The 19,263-nt window shown below is 37.0% G+C and overlaps 1 protein-coding gene and 1 long non-coding RNA gene across 3 annotated transcripts; both read right to left on the reverse strand.

Annotated features, from left to right (window-relative positions):
* Positions 1-1,681: 1,681 nt before the first annotated feature.
* LOC141439792 (uncharacterized) lies at positions 1,682-8,814 on the reverse strand. Of its 2 annotated transcripts, none has more exons than XM_074104169.1 (2): positions 8,740-8,814; positions 1,682-2,354 (listed from the first exon to the last, which is right to left on the reverse strand). In XM_074104169.1, exon 2 carries the CDS (start codon positions 2,352-2,354, stop codon positions 1,728-1,730), a length of 627 nt encoding a protein of 208 aa, XP_073960270.1. In that variant the 5' UTR covers positions 8,740-8,814; the 3' UTR covers positions 1,682-1,727. The 2 variants fall into 2 exon arrangements, with proteins under 2 accessions (XP_073960270.1, XP_073960272.1); XM_074104171.1 differs by lacking the exon at positions 8,740-8,814 and adding an exon at positions 5,102-5,633.
* A 5,554-nt stretch (positions 8,815-14,368) lies between these two features.
* On the reverse strand, positions 14,369-16,136 carry LOC141439743 (uncharacterized). The gene is made up of 2 exons (XR_012452631.1): positions 15,650-16,136; positions 14,369-14,548 (listed from the first exon to the last, which is right to left on the reverse strand). It is a non-coding gene; the product is annotated as an uncharacterized lncRNA (long non-coding RNA).
* Positions 16,137-19,263: the final 3,127 nt, after the last annotated feature.

Consider the following 19,263-nt stretch of genomic DNA (forward strand, 5'->3'; position numbering starts at 1 on the left):
ACAAAATAAAACCAGACGGACCAGAGATGTCCGTGGATGTGATGAGGAATGTGTTTGTCGTGAACCAATAGAAACACTTCATTTCCCTATCCTCGCTGCGCTCAGCTGTTTCTAATAGAGATGCGCTTAGCGACGACAGGTAAATGAAGCGTTTCTTTTGGTTCATGAAAAACAGATTCCTCGCACATCAAAAAACCATAATTCAACCCTTTCTGGACCTTCGTGGACTGACAGGTTTGAGGCAGTGAGGTCGACCGCCTATTAGCCTCATGATTCTGTCATTCGGACAGGACGCAAAGTGGCCAAAGTTGTCCCTAGTAGCCAGAACGTTATCAGCGCATTCGTATTTGCCGTCAATATAAAAAAGCATCGTTTTGCCCGGGCAGTTGTCCCAAATGGGTTCGTCTTGCCGCTTGTATCTGCCCGAGTTTGAGCCCTCTGTGGCCCATTTTTGCCCATATTCGTTCCATTTTTGCCCATACTGGTTAAATGTTTGCCTATACTCGTTCCATTTTTGTCCGACTTTGTCCCAGTTCCATGCCACGTCGGTGTTGGTGTCCGCCTGCCTTTTGTTTCTATCTGCACTAACTTTTGAACCCTCGTCCCCTTTTAGTTCAGGTTCATACGTTTCAGTTAGCTCCCTTTTACGTCTACCTGCTATAGCATTACTCAATTGCTGGCCTATAGCGGTCCATTTCTGCTGCTGCTGCTGACCATATTCATTCCATTTCTGTCCGTATTCCGTCCACTGTTTTCCGACTGCGTCCCATTTTTTTTGTTGCTGCTGACTGTATTTGTCCCATTTCTGCTGCTGTTCCTGACCATATTCATTCCATTTTTGTCCGTAAGCCGTCCACTGCTTTCCGACTGCGTCCCATTTCTTCTGTTGTTGCTGACTGTATTCGTCCCATTTTCGTTGTTGTTGTTGACTGTATGCGTTCCATTTTTGTGCATAATCTTTCCATTGTAGTCCCACTGCGTCCCATTTTGATCCGATATCATTGTTTTTATCAGTATCCCTTTTATTTCTGCCATTCTTCAACTGTTGACCGTATTCGTTCCATTTTTGTCCATAATCTTTCCACTGTTGTCCCAATGGGTCCCATTTTGATGCGACATCGTTATTATTATCTGTGTCTCTTTTATTTCTCCCATTCTTCCACTGCTGACCGTATTCGTTCCATTTTTGTCCATAATCTTTCCACTGTTGTCCCACTGCGTCCCATTTTGATTTTATATCGTTGTTTTTATCTGCGTCCCTTTTATTTGTCCCATTCTTCCACTGTTGACCGTATTCGTTCCATTTTTGTCCATAATCTTTCCACTGTTGTTCCACTGCGTCCCATTTTGATGTTGTATCGTTGTTTTTATCTGCGTCCCTTTTATTTCTTCCATTCTTCCACTGCTGACCATATTCGTTCCATTTTTGTCCATAATCTTTCCACTGTTGTCCCAATGCGTCCCATTTTGATGCGACATCGTTATTATTATCTGTGTCTCTTTTATTTCTCCCATTCTTCCACTGCTGACCGTATTCGTTCCATTTTTGTCCATAATCTTTCCACTGTTGTCCCAATGCGTTCCATTTTGATGCGACATCGTTGTTCTTATCCGTGTCTCTTTTATTTCTCCCATTCTTCCACTGCTGACCGTATTCGTTCCATTTTTGTCCATAATCTTTCCACTGTTGTCCCAATGCGTCCCATTTTGATGCGACATCGTTATTATTATTGTGTCTCTTTTATTTCTCCCATTCTTCCACTGCTGACCGTATTCGTTCCATTTTTGGCCATAATCTTTCCACTGTTGTCCGACTGCGTCCCATTTTGATGCAATATCGTTGTTTTTATCTGCGTCCCTTTTATTTCTCCCATTCTTCCACTGCTGACCGTATTCGTTCCATTTTTGGCCATAATCTTTCCACTGTTGTCCGACTGCGTCCCATTTTGATGCAATATCGTTGTTTTTATCTGTGTCCCGTTTGTTTCTGCCTTCAGATCTCGAACGCTCCGCATCCTTTCTATATTCAGCCCATTGTTGCCCATACTCAGCCCATTTCTGACCATAATCCTTCCACTGTTGTCCATATTCATTCCACTTTTGTCCGGTACCTTTCCCTCTAGCTTTGAACTTTTATCATTTGAAATTATATCTCTTTTCTCCCCTACCAAGTCCATCTTTTCATTGACCAGATCGAACTTCTCTTCTGTAAGTTCCTGTGGCGTTTTTGTTCTAGATTTTTCTACAGCCATTGATTCTTCTGCGTCTTGTATGACAGTATGGGTCTTGGTTTGGTCGCTGGCCGCCAACGTTATTGCCGCAAAGCAGACGGCCAATAGAACGTTGGAAAACATCTGTAATGAGATAGCTGTCATTAGTTTAATGATAATCAAGTACTTATGATAGGTGATAATGTGAGCTATGCGCTCTGTCCAAAAATATGATCGGGACCGGCAAATGAGCGTTTTCAATGAAGTAAAAGTATTTCCTTGCTCACCCGCGACCTTACGATAGCTAAGCTTATCAGGAGCTCAACAGGAGCTCATCTTCAGAGTGACACAACCGTACCCCATGCTACCAGTTGTTAGACTAAACTGACTGAGCGTTTTCATTTTACGTATAACTGGGTTAATCAACTTTTTCAACTTAAAAAAAAACTGTTATAATATGAGAGAGAGAGAGAGAGAGAGAGACATATTTATTTACACATATTCGATACACATAAAAATACATTAGATGGAAAAAAAAAACATCGAATAGTATAAAGTGGACCCCACTCAGCATAATGTTACGGCAAGCCGCAACGCTGTTAATGTGCTTAGGAGATAGTACACAAAATAATGAGCTTGTAACTACGTCAAAAGTGAACACTCGATTAATTGTAGCCACAGAAAACATAAAGAAACTCATGGTTGTAAACAGTTGTCCAAGGGACGTAACCATGCCAACCACGTAACCAGTGCAAAGGTACAAAAATATGTCACAAGGCCCTAATGTTAAGTGCATAAAGTCGTGTATACATGTTTTTGCAACTTTGGCCGGGTCGATATCTTTGCACCTGACTGTACAGGTAAAGTAAATATTTAGTACGGGTAATACATTGAAAAAACAGAACATGTATTGATACACTGGTCGACATGTCTCATTATTCCCCGAAACATGTTGAGCTAAACTCGATTTAAGACGTGAGTTATCCGTTACAATATAATTTTTTTATACGTTTCATTATGATAGCAAGGAAAGAAGACAAACTGTAAATTTATCTAATTATTCTGTTAAACAAGCAACTATACTTGAAAGGTTTAGGTACTTAATTAACTATTAGTTAGTTAATTTAAATATTTAACTAAATATTTAAGTATATAGTTATTAACTAAATGTAAACAAAACAACATAAATTGGTGTCCTAAATATTGAAATTTCCCCATTAAATTGTCTAAACATTTACATTTCTGTATTGAAATACATTAGTCTATACTATTTGTTCTAAGATGATTCAAATGTACATGGTGATTATGTAACTTTGTAAGGCGGTAACTAATTGTTTATTTTGCCAACAGATGCTTGAAAAAATGAAATCACATTAAAACTGCTGATTGTTCGAATATTTTAAGTCAAAATTGCTAACAAATTGTTAAGTTACTGCGTAGCGTAGGCACTGTGTTATATTCACTTACTTTATTTAATGCACGCCCTTACAATGTTGTTTCAATATAGGCCGCAATTGCTAGAGGTGAGGGTTATCGGTAAAAATAAAAGGTAAAATAAACGAACTTATTATTAATTTGCAAGATTGTTCGTCAGAGTCGGAAAGTGACACTTCAAGTGTTGAATAAATTAGATTTTTAGATTCAAATAAGACTCAGTTCGACAGCGTAACGTTTAAACCAACAAATAATGCTATTGCCACTTTTAGCACTAGGTACATGCAAAAGTATCGATAGTTTGCGTAACAGTAGGAGGGACTCTAGTTCCGTCAGTTTGGCATCTGTCATTTGAATCAATGTTAGAACAAATAGAATATAGTTTGTACTACAATGATACTTGTAGATAAGTAAAATATTTATAATCCTTGAATGTGCCTAATGTGGCAGCTGCAGTTTGTTTACATTTAGTTAATTACTTAAACCTTTCATGTATAGTGCTCTTCATTACTCATTATTATAATTTCCTGTGAGTCATCAAGCATCTCTTGCTGATTAGTCGCCGACTATTCACCTACTAAAAATGTACCCGGATATGATAAGATCATTATATTTGAATAATAAATAAATAAATAAATAATAAATAAATAAATAAATTTGCATAAACAAAAGTAAAACTTTACAATGCATGCTGTATCTTGTTTTACCATAATAACGCTTGTACAAATCCTAATAATATTATAAATGCGAATTAACGTAATTAGGCCTTAAAACACTCGTGTCATAAGCGGCAATGAGGGCTATCGCGAATGAATTCGCCGCTAGAGGCGCTAGTGTAGCGTGAGGTCTCCGAAATGTCAAATCTCATAGTTTTTGGGTGAGCTACGCGGGTTTATTTATAATTAGAATAATTTTGTGAATATTTGCAATATCTGAAATTAATTATGGCAAATATGCGTTCCGGGGCAATGAATGTCTGTGTTTTGAGACAGTTTTGTCTTTCGCAAAACCTTTGTCCACCCTTTTTTCCGAACAAAACGGGGACTATGCAACACTGTGGCATGCTCGATACTTTTATGGTACGGTTTTAAGGTGTATTAAATATGATTTTAATCTAAACTTTGTTTTCACGCCCGTAATAACAGACTTTGAAAGCCATACTTAAAAACCTCACGCAACAGTGCGCCATCTAGTGAGACAAAAAACGATAGCCCTCATTACACTGAGTCGCATGCAGCATGCGGCGAACGCAAAAGTGTAAAGAACGCGGTAGTCGGCCGCATCCCGCGAGCGACAGGTGCCACCGCCTTAGTATGGCCGCCGCAGTAGACGGACAGACAATGTAAAGACGACGTTCGTTCGCCGAAGTAGTTTGAAACCATTGCCGCTATATTAATAAAACCACATTCGTGTTTTAAGGACCCTTATTACTGAACTAAAATAATTTCCTTGCTCACCCGCGACCTTACGATAGCTAAGCTTATGCAAAATATGCGTGTTCATGCAGTTCCTCCACCTCCACACTGTAAGAACACACACAAATCACACAAACCCATCTATCACCACCACCACACTACACTGACGCGTTTCGAACTCAACCAGAGCTCATCTTCAGAGTGACACAACCGTACACCATGCTACCAGTTGTTAGACTAACGAACCACAACCACCGTTTTAACTTGTCACTGTAACTCCCCAAGTACCCACATACGTTTTATGAAACAAAACAAAACTACCCACAAATTATTAATAAATTTTTTAACCGTCCTTCAAAACTACCTTGATTTTTATTTATTTACTGTCAAGGCATGTTTTATTAACTACCATTGCTGAAATTAGATCCAAGCCGTAGCAAGGGAGATGAAACTAAATTTACCTGCTCATTAATAATAGACCCCACACTGTTGTATCTAATTATCTCCATGCATTCTAAAACATCGAGACGAAACCCCTTGCCACAATAATGTAACACTTCATACGACCCTTATTACGTTACAGTTGCATAAAGTACTCGTATTAAAGGAACTTCGCGATGTGATCTAACTACAGTGACTCATATTACATTTCCAAAACAACGCGCAATGTTTCATTTACATTATTGTTTTCGTTATTGTTATCTGTTCTGATCTGTACGTATGTTTTCAAATAGTTCTGATACCATATCACTATGTTACTGACTTGTTAGATATTAGGTAAGTAACAGTTTAGAGTCTGTCTTTATTTTATATTTATTTACATTAGTACATTGTGTCTTAAGGGCGGTAAATAAGGAATTACGAACGAGAGTCTATTAGAAGCCCGAAGTCGAAGACTGAGGGCTTTAATGAGTCGATGTTCGTAATTCTAGTACCGCCCGTGCGACATACAATGTTTTTCATCACATTTGCGAGTAAATTTTTTATTTCAAAAAGAAAAATTATAATTGTTCCAAATATTGGCGATACCTTAGGCTGCGCTCTTGGCAGCGCTGCATGCCCTCCCCTCTTCCGCAGCATGTGCCTGAGCCGCGTGTGCATGTGTCCTGCAGCAGCGCGCGCAGCACCACCAGTACGGCACTGACTCATTTACCGACCACGGGTTTCATGACAAGCACATTAAGGTCGAGGGTTTTATTTGGGGGGTTGCAATCAAGGTAGCCTTCATGTTTTGACACTGTTTACGAGCAAGTGTGATGAAAACATACATTACATATCTCAGGTTGCTTATTTCTACTATGCTACTTAATACTTGTTACTCTGTATGCATAGGAAAAATTCGTGTCTAGATTCCTGTCCAGCAGTGGTGTAGGGGTTATAGCACGCAGCACGGATTGCTGAGGACCTGGGTTCGATTCCCAGTGCTGGTCTCTTTTTCTGGTTTTTCTGTGCATCCATGTCACAGTTTGTATTTTCGATATGGTTTTACGGGATAAAAAATACAAAAAGACTAAAAAAAAACAATCATAGTTTTAGGTTTTTTTATTATATATTCTACATATATATTTACTCACAAATGTACTTTGTATTCAGGAAGTTAGATCTTACTTACTAGCAGGCAAAGTATAGGATGTCTATTGGTTGACACACATTGTCTCCGGAGATACAACGCTGTGGCTGGGAAATAACTCAAAAATCAACCTATATACATAATGACGTTATTTTACTGACAACTGGACTTATTATTACTTTGTATAAGCACTGCTGTTATAATAATAAATTACTCACTCGAGTAAAAATAAATAAAATTGTAAACTAATGAAGACATCGTGTTTGACTTCTAAGAAACGTTTTACAACTTATGACAAATAACTAATTATCTAAACTAATGAATTAAATTAATTATTTTTTCTTACTATAGCTTAGTAGATTGGTTAATGATTTGACTATTAAATTTTAAAATATTTTTTTCACAAACTTATATAGCTTACGAACTTATTGAAGTATACATAATATAATTAGTATTGTTCATCCCAGCCTATATACGTCCCACTGCTGGGCACAGGCCTCCTCTCAGAACAAGAGGGCTTGGGCCATAGTTCCCACGCGGGCCCAGTGCGGATTGGGAACTTCACACACACCATTGAATTGTTTCGCAGGTTTGTGCAGGTTTCCTCACGATGTTTTCCTTCACCGCAAAGCTCGTGGTAAATTTTAAATGTAATTCCGCACATGAATTTCGAAAAACTCAGAGGTGCGAGCCGGGGTTTGAACCCACGACCCTCTGTTTGAGAGGTGATTGGTCAAACCACTAGGCCACCACGGCTTTTTATTATTAGGCTTTTTAGTATTGTTAATAGATATAATATAATTTGATTTTACAGTCAGAAAAAACAATTAGAAAAGTTGACAAACCCGCGGACATTGTCGTTTCAAAGTTTAATGTCTTAAAAACCGTTGAACCGATTTTTATCAAACAAAGCTAAGAACCACCGCAACGAAACTTGCTTTCACGTTAAAGAACCGCATCGAAATCGGTCCTTGCGTTTGAGAGCTACGATGCCACAGACAGACAGGCATTGGTGTCAAACTGATAACGCCCCTATTTTGATACTCGCTCATATTAAATTATGTTTTACCGGATAATTAACTTAAATCGAGTTTAGCTCGACATATTTTGAGGGTTGCTCCTAAAAAGAAGGGCTACAGATTAGCCCTAAACATAACCTTATAACTGTTTACTCTTAGCTGCCGTCGTCATTATAGTCCAAATTTTATAACAATATTAGTGTAAACCAAAGCCGTGCGAGCCGTGGTGGCCTAGTGGTTTGACTTATCGCCTCTCAAGCAGCGGGTCGTACCTCTTGAGTTTTTGAGTTTTTCGAAATTCATGTGCGGAATTACATTTGAAATTTACCACGAGCTTTGCGCTGAAGGAAAACATCGTGGGAAACCTGCACAAACATTTACATTTCTGTATTGAATTACACTAGTCTAGTTTGTATTGCAATGATGGATAAGTAAAATGTTTAAAATCCTTGAATGTACCAAATCTGGCAGCTGAAGTTTGTTTACATTTAGTAAAATACCTATCCAAACCAAGTATAGGTTAAGTTCAATATTTTGACCGTCGATAGGTATCGATATTTGATTTTTCGATATTCATATACGTGCCCAGAATCGAACCTTGAATTGAAAGCCCCATGGGCAAAGATAGCCTGTAGGTATAAACGACAGTGCCAAATTTTATGACTCTAAGGGGCTGTTTCACCGTCCATTGATTAGTGTTAACTGGCGGTTAGGTGTGATGCCGTCTCTATTTTTTTTGTTCGAAGACACGGAGACGGCATCACATTTAACCGTCGGTTAACGCTAATCAATGGATGGTGAAACAGCCCCTAAATCCAGCGGTTGCGATTTCAAGACTATCCCGACCCGGGAATATCGGAATAAAAAGTAGCTAATATTTTATTCCAAATGTAGCTATATAGCTATATACATACTTACCATTTTTTTTTCATAATCCGGCCTACCGTTTTAGTGTAAAGGAGTACACACACATATTTGCAAACTTTCGCATTTATAATAAAATACAAATATTATTTATTGCACACCACAAAGCAGTACAAAAATTTTAATTCTATTATTTTTTATTTTGAATATTAATAGGATAAACTTACTTTTAGAGCGACGATGTTAAAGCATCACTTATTAGTTATCACAAGTTATTTGACACACGACCGCGCACAGTGATCAACAAGCGACTAATGAGTGAGCAAGCGCAGTGCAGTTCTTAATAACAGCACGATTGTTATGTTTATGGTTGTGAAGCATTAGGCAGCGGTCCCAGCGCCGGCGAGCTTGGAAGCAATCAAACAACCCCCTCTGCTGTTAAAAAGCTAAAATTTCGACATAAAACATCGATTTGGAAACAAAATAAGGTTTGCGGTTTAATGTTAAATTTAAAAGTAAGGCCATTTTTTTTTCTTTATTGGGAAACAAACAGCGTAAATATAACTATAAAACAGTAATGAAATGATAGATTTGTTGTGAAAGAAGAAGTATCTTAATGCAATTTTAAAGAAAAATTGTGATCCATCTTGTAATCTGTTATTAGTGTTATTACGTATTTAAATATATCAAAGGTGGACACACACAAAATATTCCCTACTATTTGATTTTAATAATGCGCATCTAGTGAGGTAAACGCTAAATAACCCTCCTTCTTCGCAGTCGGGTAAAAAGAAAGATGAATGTCTTGTATGTGTACGTGGTCTCATTTAGGGTTGTAGAAAAATACTAGGTAACGAAAAAAGGTCATCTCTTTCTAATAAAGTAATTCTGGTTTAAAAGTAAATAATCAGTACATTAACAAACATTATAATAGTTAATTATGCACTTTTTGGAAACCCATTAGGGGTTTATGTATGTACATAATAGCAGGCTCGTTACAGCGGTTCAGTACATGAAGATTACTTAAGTAAACTAATAGTCGTTTATGTGACTAATACATAATGCCTAATTATGTACAGTCGCATACATAATTTTATCTACATGCATATCATAATTTTTCTACAATATGTTCAGATATAACTGCATTTTCGAGTAAGTGGTTCTTGTTTGTAGGCATTAAACCTCAGTTGAACTCAGTCAAATCAGTCGGTGACATTTATATATTTTTTTAAATTCATAAACAATCTAGACTTGAGTCGGTTTTGATTCTCAAATCGATTGTAATATTCGCGATTCAAAAAAAATACGGAATACTTAATAATTTTATTATTGAATGAAATTACAAATCGACTAGTTCGATATCGTAACCAAACATGATTTTTGTTTTTTTAAGATGTTCGAAATTTAAATGTAATTATTATTATTATTTTTATTCGACTGGATGGCAAACGAGCAAGTGGGTCTCCTGATGGTAAGAGATCACCACCGCCCATAACCATCTGCAACACCAGGGGTAGATGGGAGACCTCAAGTGCCAGTAATTTCACCGGCTGTCTTACTCTCCTCGCCGAAACACAACAGTGCAAGCACTGCTGTTTCACGGCAGGATACCGAGCAAGATGGTGGTAGCAATCCGGGCGGACCTTGCTTTTTTTTTCTCATCCACCCTTGTAGTGTTGTGTATCGTTGGATAGGTCTTTTAAAATTATTAGGGGTTGCTAAAACGATTTTCGATTCAATAATTTGTTTGCACTTTAAAGTGCAAATTTTCATTAAAATCGAGCATCCCCCCCCCCCTGTAAATCTAAACCGGTGGTGGAAAAAAATTTAAAAAATTCAGAATGGTAGTAAGTATATCAAACTTTCAAGAAAAACTATAACGGTTAAGTTTGCTTGAGAATTATTAGTAGTTTAAAAGTAAATACCTAAACTTGGAAGATTCCGTATAAAATACGAAAAATATTTTTTTCGTAATGGCTACGGAACCCTATTTTGGGCGTGTCCGACACGCTCTTGGCCGGTTTTTTTTTTTACTTTTTTTATTAACAGCGATATAATGGTAGTGACCTTTTAAGATATTATTATGACTCATGCTTCTAGCTCAGGTGAGATCGTATTCATTTTGGATCCAGTAAATAATATCTTGTTGCTAGTAAATCCTTAAGGCAAATAAGACATTAAGTGTTCAAAAACAAAAGACGTTTAAGGTAAATCTTACAAAATAGCTATGGAATATTACTGTTTTATATTGGACTTCATGTGCGGTTTTCCAACTACAGGAAGATTGACAATAAAACGTTTAATAATAGACAATAGTATATTGTTTGTATTTGTTTTTGTAAGTAGTACATTTTTAACAACATTTATAAGTTAATGAGGGCTATCGTTTTTTGTCTCACTAGATGGCGCATTGTTGCGTGAGGTTTTTAAGTGTGGCTTTCAAAGTCTGTTATTACGGGCGTGAAAACAAAGTTTAGATTAAAATCATATTTAATACACCTTAAAACCGTACTATAAAAATATCGAGCGTGCCACAGTGTTGCATAGTTCCCGTTTTGTTCGGAAAAAAGAGAGGAAATAGGTTTCCGAAAGACAAAAACTGTCTTAAAGCACAGACATTCATTGCCCCGGAACGCATATTTGCCATAATTAATTTCAGATATTGCAAAATATTCACAAAATTATTCTAATTATAAATGAACCCGCGTAGCTCACCCAATAATTATGAGATTTGACATTTCGTAGACCTCACGCTACACTAGCGCCTCTAGTGGCGAATTCATACGCGATAGCCCTCATTAGCCTACCTAAGTGGTGATCAAAAATTGTAGTTTTTAACTCAGCAATCTTAGGAAAACGCAAATGACTCTCTCTCTCGCTTTCTCTAATCTAGAGGTACAGAGTAAGAAAATAAAATTCTTAACACCACTTAGGATTTACCCTGTATCTACCTGCGGAAAGATTTCTCTATTCTGGTAGCCACCACGCTGCACAAGGTACAACCTACTTGTGTGTACTATATAGTACCGTATAGCAGAAAGTATTGATAGTGCCACGAGAGTTGAAGTGAATGATTACACACACAGCTACATTGACTGTGGTCCATCCATATGACAATCACAAAACATAAATATAACCTGCGAGTGAGAAGCAAAATGTAACAGAAAGAGCAATGTCCAAGTAGCAGTATTGAGTTTAAGTTCTTATATGAATAAAATAAATATACGAAAATACGAATATGTGGTTCAGTTCCGTATTTAGTTGTTATAGTGTGTACGTACACAAAAAACTGATTGCATAAAATGAATGAAAAGAATTAATGAAATGAATGAGTATATGTCAAAATCCCGCATGTTCTTGTGTGCGTGACCTCAACTCTGGTGGCACTACCTATATTTTTGGTGGCATTTTTTCTTAGCGTCGAATCCACAGCAATGACGCTAAAAACGATGAATCATATCCCTTATTAAGTACTTACATAAAACAGTTATCTTCACAAGCAGCTGTTACCAGCATTATCTACAGTCACATGTCATAACATAATGGTTTTACAGATGATTTAACTTAAACTACATTTAAATTTATTTATTAACTTTGGCACACAAAACAAATTGCACACAAAAAAAAACAAATTGTAAACATGTGGTACAGTAATGAAATGAGAATAATTAAGGCAAGAGATCATATACAATTCAAACTATGTGTACACATCATGAAAAGAGTGATACAGTTAAGTATAAATATTTATATCAATACTAGAGAAACTATACGTGCATTTAATTAAACCAGGGTTTCTCAAAGTGGGGTACGCGAACCCCTGGGGGTTCGCTATTCGACGGTAGGGGGTTCGCGACAAGGTTTACGTGATTGGCTGCAAGACTGGCAAGATGATCAAGATTGGGTTTGGAGTATTTTTTATTTCAACTCCAAATTTGTTACTTATTTGTTTGTTATTTGTTGTTGTTTGTTTCAGTTTGTATTTTCGTTGGCAAGACGATTCTTACCTATATTTGTTACCTTTTATTGAAATGAAAAAGTAGGGGTTCGCTGTCGTCTAGAAACTTTAACAGGGGTACGTGGAGCCATAAGTTTGAGAAACCCTGAATTAAACAAACGCATCTAATATTGAAGCCAAAGGATAATAAAATCAATTGGTATCAATTAATTGTCCCGTCGTATTTAATTATTATTCAATAGAATAATTTATTACTTTTTACTTAATCTTCATTGCTTATAAATAATAGTAGGTAGGTAAATATGGTATTTAATATAATATGTAATAGGAAGGAAATTAGTTACACGACTAGGACAAAATCGTTGATGACATGTTTACTTTATAAAAAAATAGAATTACTTTATTTCAGATCAGAAAATCCATATTATTTGTTAGTATGATGACCGTAAAAGTAGCAAATTGGAGTTGAAATAGAAAATACAAAAAGACTCCAAAAAAAACAATCATACTAACAAATAATATCCATGGATGTTGTGATCTGAAATAAAGTAATTCTATTTTTTCATATTATATTTTTTATATCATAATTTGATTGCTTAGTAGGGACATCTCTTGTCTGGGTGAGCGGTTAGTTCCGAAAGAGTGTTACGTCTCCGATGAGAGCTAAACATAGATGCTAGTGCGGCTGCTTAAGCAGCGTAATAGAAAAATGCAACCTGAGATATGTGTGCATAGGAGAAATTTGTGTCTAGACTCCCGTCCAGCGGTGGTGTAGGGGTATAGCACGCACTTTTTCTGATTTTTCTGTGCATCCATGTCTCAGTTTGTATTTTCGATATGTTATTTGTTAGTGTTAGGTCGATATTAAATTATTTTAATAATACTTGTCATCTAATCGTTGAGTGAAGCTTGTCATATTATTATTCTAGTTTTGTAAAATACAATAGAATACAATTATTCTTTACTTAACACCAAAACATAATAAGCAGTATAGAGGTAGAGATTTTCCAAGTTAAGCAATAGGCGGCCTTATCGCTTCAGAGCTATCTCTTCCAGGCAAACTTTACAATAAACAGAAGTAAGGAATAGATTGCAATTTACAGTAGATAAGAGCAATATCAAGAATACATACAAGAATATATAACTGGGCCAATCAACTTTTTTACCGACACTATATCTGTCCGCGACATTTTCAAACAATTGCAGATTTTTGTAAGTAAACATGTTTTTTTTGTAATTTAATAGATGGTGTACATGAAACATGCCATCCTACGTAAGTTCAACCTATTAAACCGTGAAATATCTTGTTGGCAGTACGATATTTTGCTAACGCTAGAGACAATTTTAGTAACGCAGGAGACGTCCAAAATGTCGGTAGAATAGTTGATTGGCCCAACAAACCAATATATACAATACACATACACAAAAGGCCCTTATCCTTTTCTAGATATTTTATTTTTATTCACACAGATTGTCTTGTTGCGAAACAGGTATCTTTTCTGATTTTTTAGCACATTTTATTGTACCAAACTCGCTCTATCATCAAATTCAATAATATATGGACCACCGTCGTCTTCAGTACAAAATAATGTCCCGTCTATAAATTTAAGCACCTCTTTTCCAGGACAATCGTCAAATATAAATGGATCTTCTTGTCTTTTTATTCTTCTATGTTCTGGTAACTCTTCATCCAAGGGAGTATCATGACCAAGGACATCACCTGAGTTTTTTGCATCTACACTATATGTTGTACTTTCTTTGTCTAAATTCACTTCGTCTGCAATCCATTTCGTTCTTGCATCCATCACCGCCTTATCTTTATAATTGAAGGTATCGTCTGGTTTGAAAATTTCGTCAATATTTTCTATACCATGTAGTTTTTTATAAGCACTTGCTTCGGGTTTAAAGTCATTTACTTGTAGCTTTGTTTCGCCGTGTTTTTCTTTGTTTTCCTCTTCAATATCTGTCTTAGGAACTATAAATAGGTTCGAGTCTTCTTGCAATTTGTTTATTCTGTCGAATACAGCGGAATACGTCATTGACACGACGGATATGACTATGATCACATGCTGATGCATTGTCTGGAATCAAATAATTAATAATTAAACAAACTTGATTTAATTTAGAAGATGGAGGGACGACTTGGACGCGTATCAAGTAGAGTGGCAGCAGCATGCTCTCGACAGGGACGAATGCCAGAAAGAGGGGGAGGCCTTTGCCCAGCAGTGGGACACTTTAAAGAGCTAATCCCACTATCCCACTAATATTATAAATGCGAAAGTTCGTAAGTCTGTTTGTTTGTTTGTCACTTCATCACGTTGAAACCGCTGAACCGTTTTCAATAAAATTCGGTATACAGTTAGTTTGAGTCCTGGGGAAGGACATAGGGTAGTTTTTATCCCGGAAACTTGCATAGTTATTGCATAGCTGAATTCTACGCGGATTAAGTATTGTATTGTAAACTCTTTATTGTACAAAAACACATGAAAATAACATAACACAGGATAATAAGATGTACAAAGGCGAACTTATCCCTTAAAGGGATCTCTTCCAGTCCCGAATATATAGTTACCAAGCTGTTGCCGCGACTCCGTCGCGTAGAATTCGTTTTATCGCTATCCCGCGGGAACGCAAGTTTCCGGGATTTAAACTATCCTTTGTCCTTCCCCGGGACTCCAAACTATCTGTAGGTAAACCGAATGAAATCTAAATCGGTTCAGCGGTTTAGACGTGATTGATAAGGTAACAAAGAAACAAACAGATTTGCAAACTTTCACATTTATAATTTTAGTGGGATGAGCGATGAAAGCGAAAGTTCGTAATGTTATTTTAAGAGCAAATGTCTTTATTAACAAAATGATTTGTTTGTTTATTTGTTACTTCATCACGTCTTAACCATTGAACCGATTTAGATGAAATTCGGTAACAGATAGTTTGAGTCCCGGAGTAGGAAATAGGATAGTTTTTATCCCGGAAAATTACATAGTTCCCGCGGGATAGCGATAAACGAATTCTATGCGCACGGAGACGCGGGTAACGGCTGGTTTGAAATTAATTTCAGATATCATACTCCACACGTTCCTGGGAAAAAGGGTTTGACTGACGAATAGATATACAGACAGACGGACAACAAAGTAATCCTATCGCACTAGGCCAATTTTAAACAACAAATCTAACCTTACCTTGGATTTTGTTGCCACGGCTTCTCATAACATCCCAAGCAATCGTCGAACACTTTGTAATATCTATATTTTTCTTAGATGACGGATTTTTTTTTACTGTCTTCACTGTTATACTATTGTTATATCAGACTAGAATCTATTTTCAACCGACTACGTCGCGTCAGTAGGGTTATGTTTTACAAACACTACTTTCTAACAAGTCTTGATGTTTAAAATTGTTAAAATATCAAAATTTTTTTAGATGACGGTGTTTTTTATTCTCTTCACAATATTTTCACAAGTCTTGATGTTTTAATGTTTTACACAACTTTACGCTGCGACTCAACAAGTCCAATTGAATGGGTTGTTCGCCCGCTCGTGGAGAAGCGTTGTGCATCCTACTTCCTGTTAAGGCGCGCTTATAGAAGAATTTTCGGTATTTGAGGGGGTGAAGCAGACGACGCGGTGGAGGCGAATGCGGGGCGCCTCGCGCGTCTGCAGGGCTACTACGAAACGCGAAACTTGAAGTTCGTGTCGTGCGGTCCCTCTGACACTTATACTATTTAATACGAGAGCGAGAGGGACGGTACGATACGAACTTCGAGTTCGAGTTTCGGAGTAGGCCTTCTGTCACGCGTCACGCAGCCCGTTGACGGCCTTATTCTGTTCGTATCCGTATTCTGGTTAATGTGAATTCCGGATTTTTCCTTAAAATTATAATTACACATTTTTTTGGTTTAATTAAGAAAATCTTCGTTTAATATGAATAGTCTTGGTAATAAACAAATTATGCCTCTTCATGCCCACAGTTTGATTTGTAATGTAGGTAATGGATAGACATTTAAGACTGAATAGGTCGATAGATAGATAGACGAAATGAAAAGGATATATAGGTAAATCAATACAAATAAAAAAACATTTTTATTTCAATCTGAAAATCTAGATAACAAGCTTGGCAAATCTATACATATAATAACAAAACAGTAAAGAAAAAGTTGTCTGTTCACTTTTACGAAATGAAATGAAATCATTTATTCAGTAAATAGGCCGCAACGTCATTTTTTAAACTACCAGCGATAAAATAATTGCAAATAAAATAGGTACTAAAAAACCACAGTATACAATTAAAAAAAAATACAAAAAAAAATATTATTATAATACAGGGACGTATGGGGTCCCATAGTTACAAAACTAAACACTAACTATATCTAAACTATATCTACGATCAGTAGAAGTGTAGAATGCTTCCACCGTCATAAATAAAATAAAAATCTGAAATATACATTTCAGGTCAAGCAACCATTAAGCTTTTGGATTCCGAAGGCAAGCTCACGTCTGCCGCCCCCAAAGTTAGCTCACACGCACTAATGTCATGCTCTGAAAGCAGAGCGGTACCGAGGCTCTATGGGCCAAGGGGATGTATAAAGTCCCTGAGTTAATCATAATAACTCAGAAACTACTAAACAGAATTCAACGAAATTTTGTGTAGTGATAGCTTATTGGTGTTGGTGTCCAGGCTTCTCAGCAGGAATACAGAGTTAAGGATCTATAAAACTTTCGTAAGACCTGTCCTTATGTATGGCTGTGAGGCCTGGACACTAACACACCAAGAGGAATATCAACTCCTTGTAGCGAAAGGAAGGTCTTGCGTAAGATCCTGGGACCTGTCAGAGAGACGACGGTACGCTGGTCACTGCTGGTCACTGCTGGTGGACCAGCAGTGGTGTACGGTATAGCACGCGGTACGGAATACCGAGGACCTGGGTTCGATTCCCAGTGCTGGTCTTATTTTTCTGGTTTTTCTGTGCATCTATATTTCAGTTTGTATTTCAATTTAGATTTTACGGGATGACCGTAAAAGTAAAAAAATTGGAATGGAAATAAAAAATATAAAAAGATTCCAAAAAACCATCTTGATTTACGTGAAGGTAATTACAAATAGAAGTACCTATAATAAATAAGTCGCTGATATGGTAGGCGGTAGGCGTCGTAATGTACGGTCTGGTACACACGGACCGCATTCCAATTGCAATCCGGCTGTAAAATGGCAGAACTACATCAGAACTGCGTAAGAACTGCACTCTGACTGCCTAAAATGGCAGTTGGAATGCAGTCCTCTGACAGTCGGGTCCAGTGCTGGTGCAGTTGTACTAACTGCGCAATAACTGCATCCAAACTCCTATTTTGTAGCCGGATTGCAGTTGGAGTACATGTTTTTGTCTATAATTTACTAGTGCAACCAAGTGCACCATCTTATTTTATTAAAATATTTTATGTTAAATAACTTGGCTGAATGCAAAATATTACCTTTGCCTGAAAAAAAATGAGAAAATCTAAACTTAGATCGAAACTGTTGCATCTACTATCAGAAATGTCAGTGAAACTGACAAAGGGATCAAGCAGGGCTACTACGAAACTCGAAACTAGAAATTCGTGTCGTGCGGTCCCTCTGACACTTGTACTATTTTAATACGAGAGCGAGAGGGACGGTACGATACGAACTTTGAGTTTCGAGTTTCGTAGTAGCCCTGAAGGTTCGCCGCATGTTCGGCGTGAGTAATATAGGTTATACAACGTGCCTACAATTCGTATGGCAGTCGCGGTAGAATCTGGACGAAGCCGTCCGCGTCCGTGAGCAGCCGAGCCTTTTAGCCTTTACTTTTTAATACGGTGATTACCCATGTAACTTGCTGTCTAAAGTAGTATTAGTGCGTTAGAAAAATGTGCACAGGTCCGTCGACGACTACGTACGTACACGTGTGTACTGGCGACTGGGCAATTACTTGGCCGCCGCCGCGCGCGTGAACCGTTCTATTTTGCCAAAGACGAAATAAATTAGTATGATTGATGTACTCAACCTATTGAAAATCTATTAAGCATAAATCTAAATATACTAAAAAACTATTGAATAAAGCAAATTTTGTGTTGATATTCATAAAAGTTTTCATAATATTTGGTTTAACGTGTAAATGAAGGCTCTTTTTCAAAAAAATAATCTATCCAGGTTTTTTTCAGCAATCGTGTTTTTGATGAAGTCAAAAACTAGCTAATAGACTGAAAATATATACATATAAAAAATTGCAGTTGTAAGTATTGTGTAAGTATATTTTAAATATTTTCTAAAATTGTAGTTTTCACTAAGTACAGCGCCTTAATATTAAAACTGGCCAAGAGCGTGTCGGACACGCCCAATATAGGGTTCCGTAGCCATTACGAAAACCTCAAGCAATTTTTTTTAAGGATTTCGTATTGTGTAGTTACGGAATCATCCAAGTATAGGTATGTTTTATACCTTAGGCTGCTATTTACTCAAACTACTAATAATTCTCAAGTAATCTTAGCCGTTATACTTACTACCATCCTGAATTTTTCCACCCGATTTTAATGAAAATTAACATTTCAAAGTTCTTTTCGCAAACACGTCACTGAATCGAAACATCGTCTTGGCAACCGCCCAATGATTTTAAAAGACCTATCCAACGATACCCCACACTATAGGGTTGGATGAGAAAAAAAAATCACCCTCACTTTACGTCTACGGGAGGTACCCAAACATTTTTTTTTTTATTTTTTTTATTTTACCACTGTCGGCGTGACTGATATTCATGCCAAATCACAGCTTTCTAGTACTAACT

Source organism: Choristoneura fumiferana, chromosome 21, assembly GCF_025370935.1.
Source record: "Choristoneura fumiferana chromosome 21, NRCan_CFum_1, whole genome shotgun sequence".
Lineage (NCBI taxonomy): Eukaryota > Metazoa > Arthropoda > Insecta > Lepidoptera > Tortricidae > Choristoneura > Choristoneura fumiferana.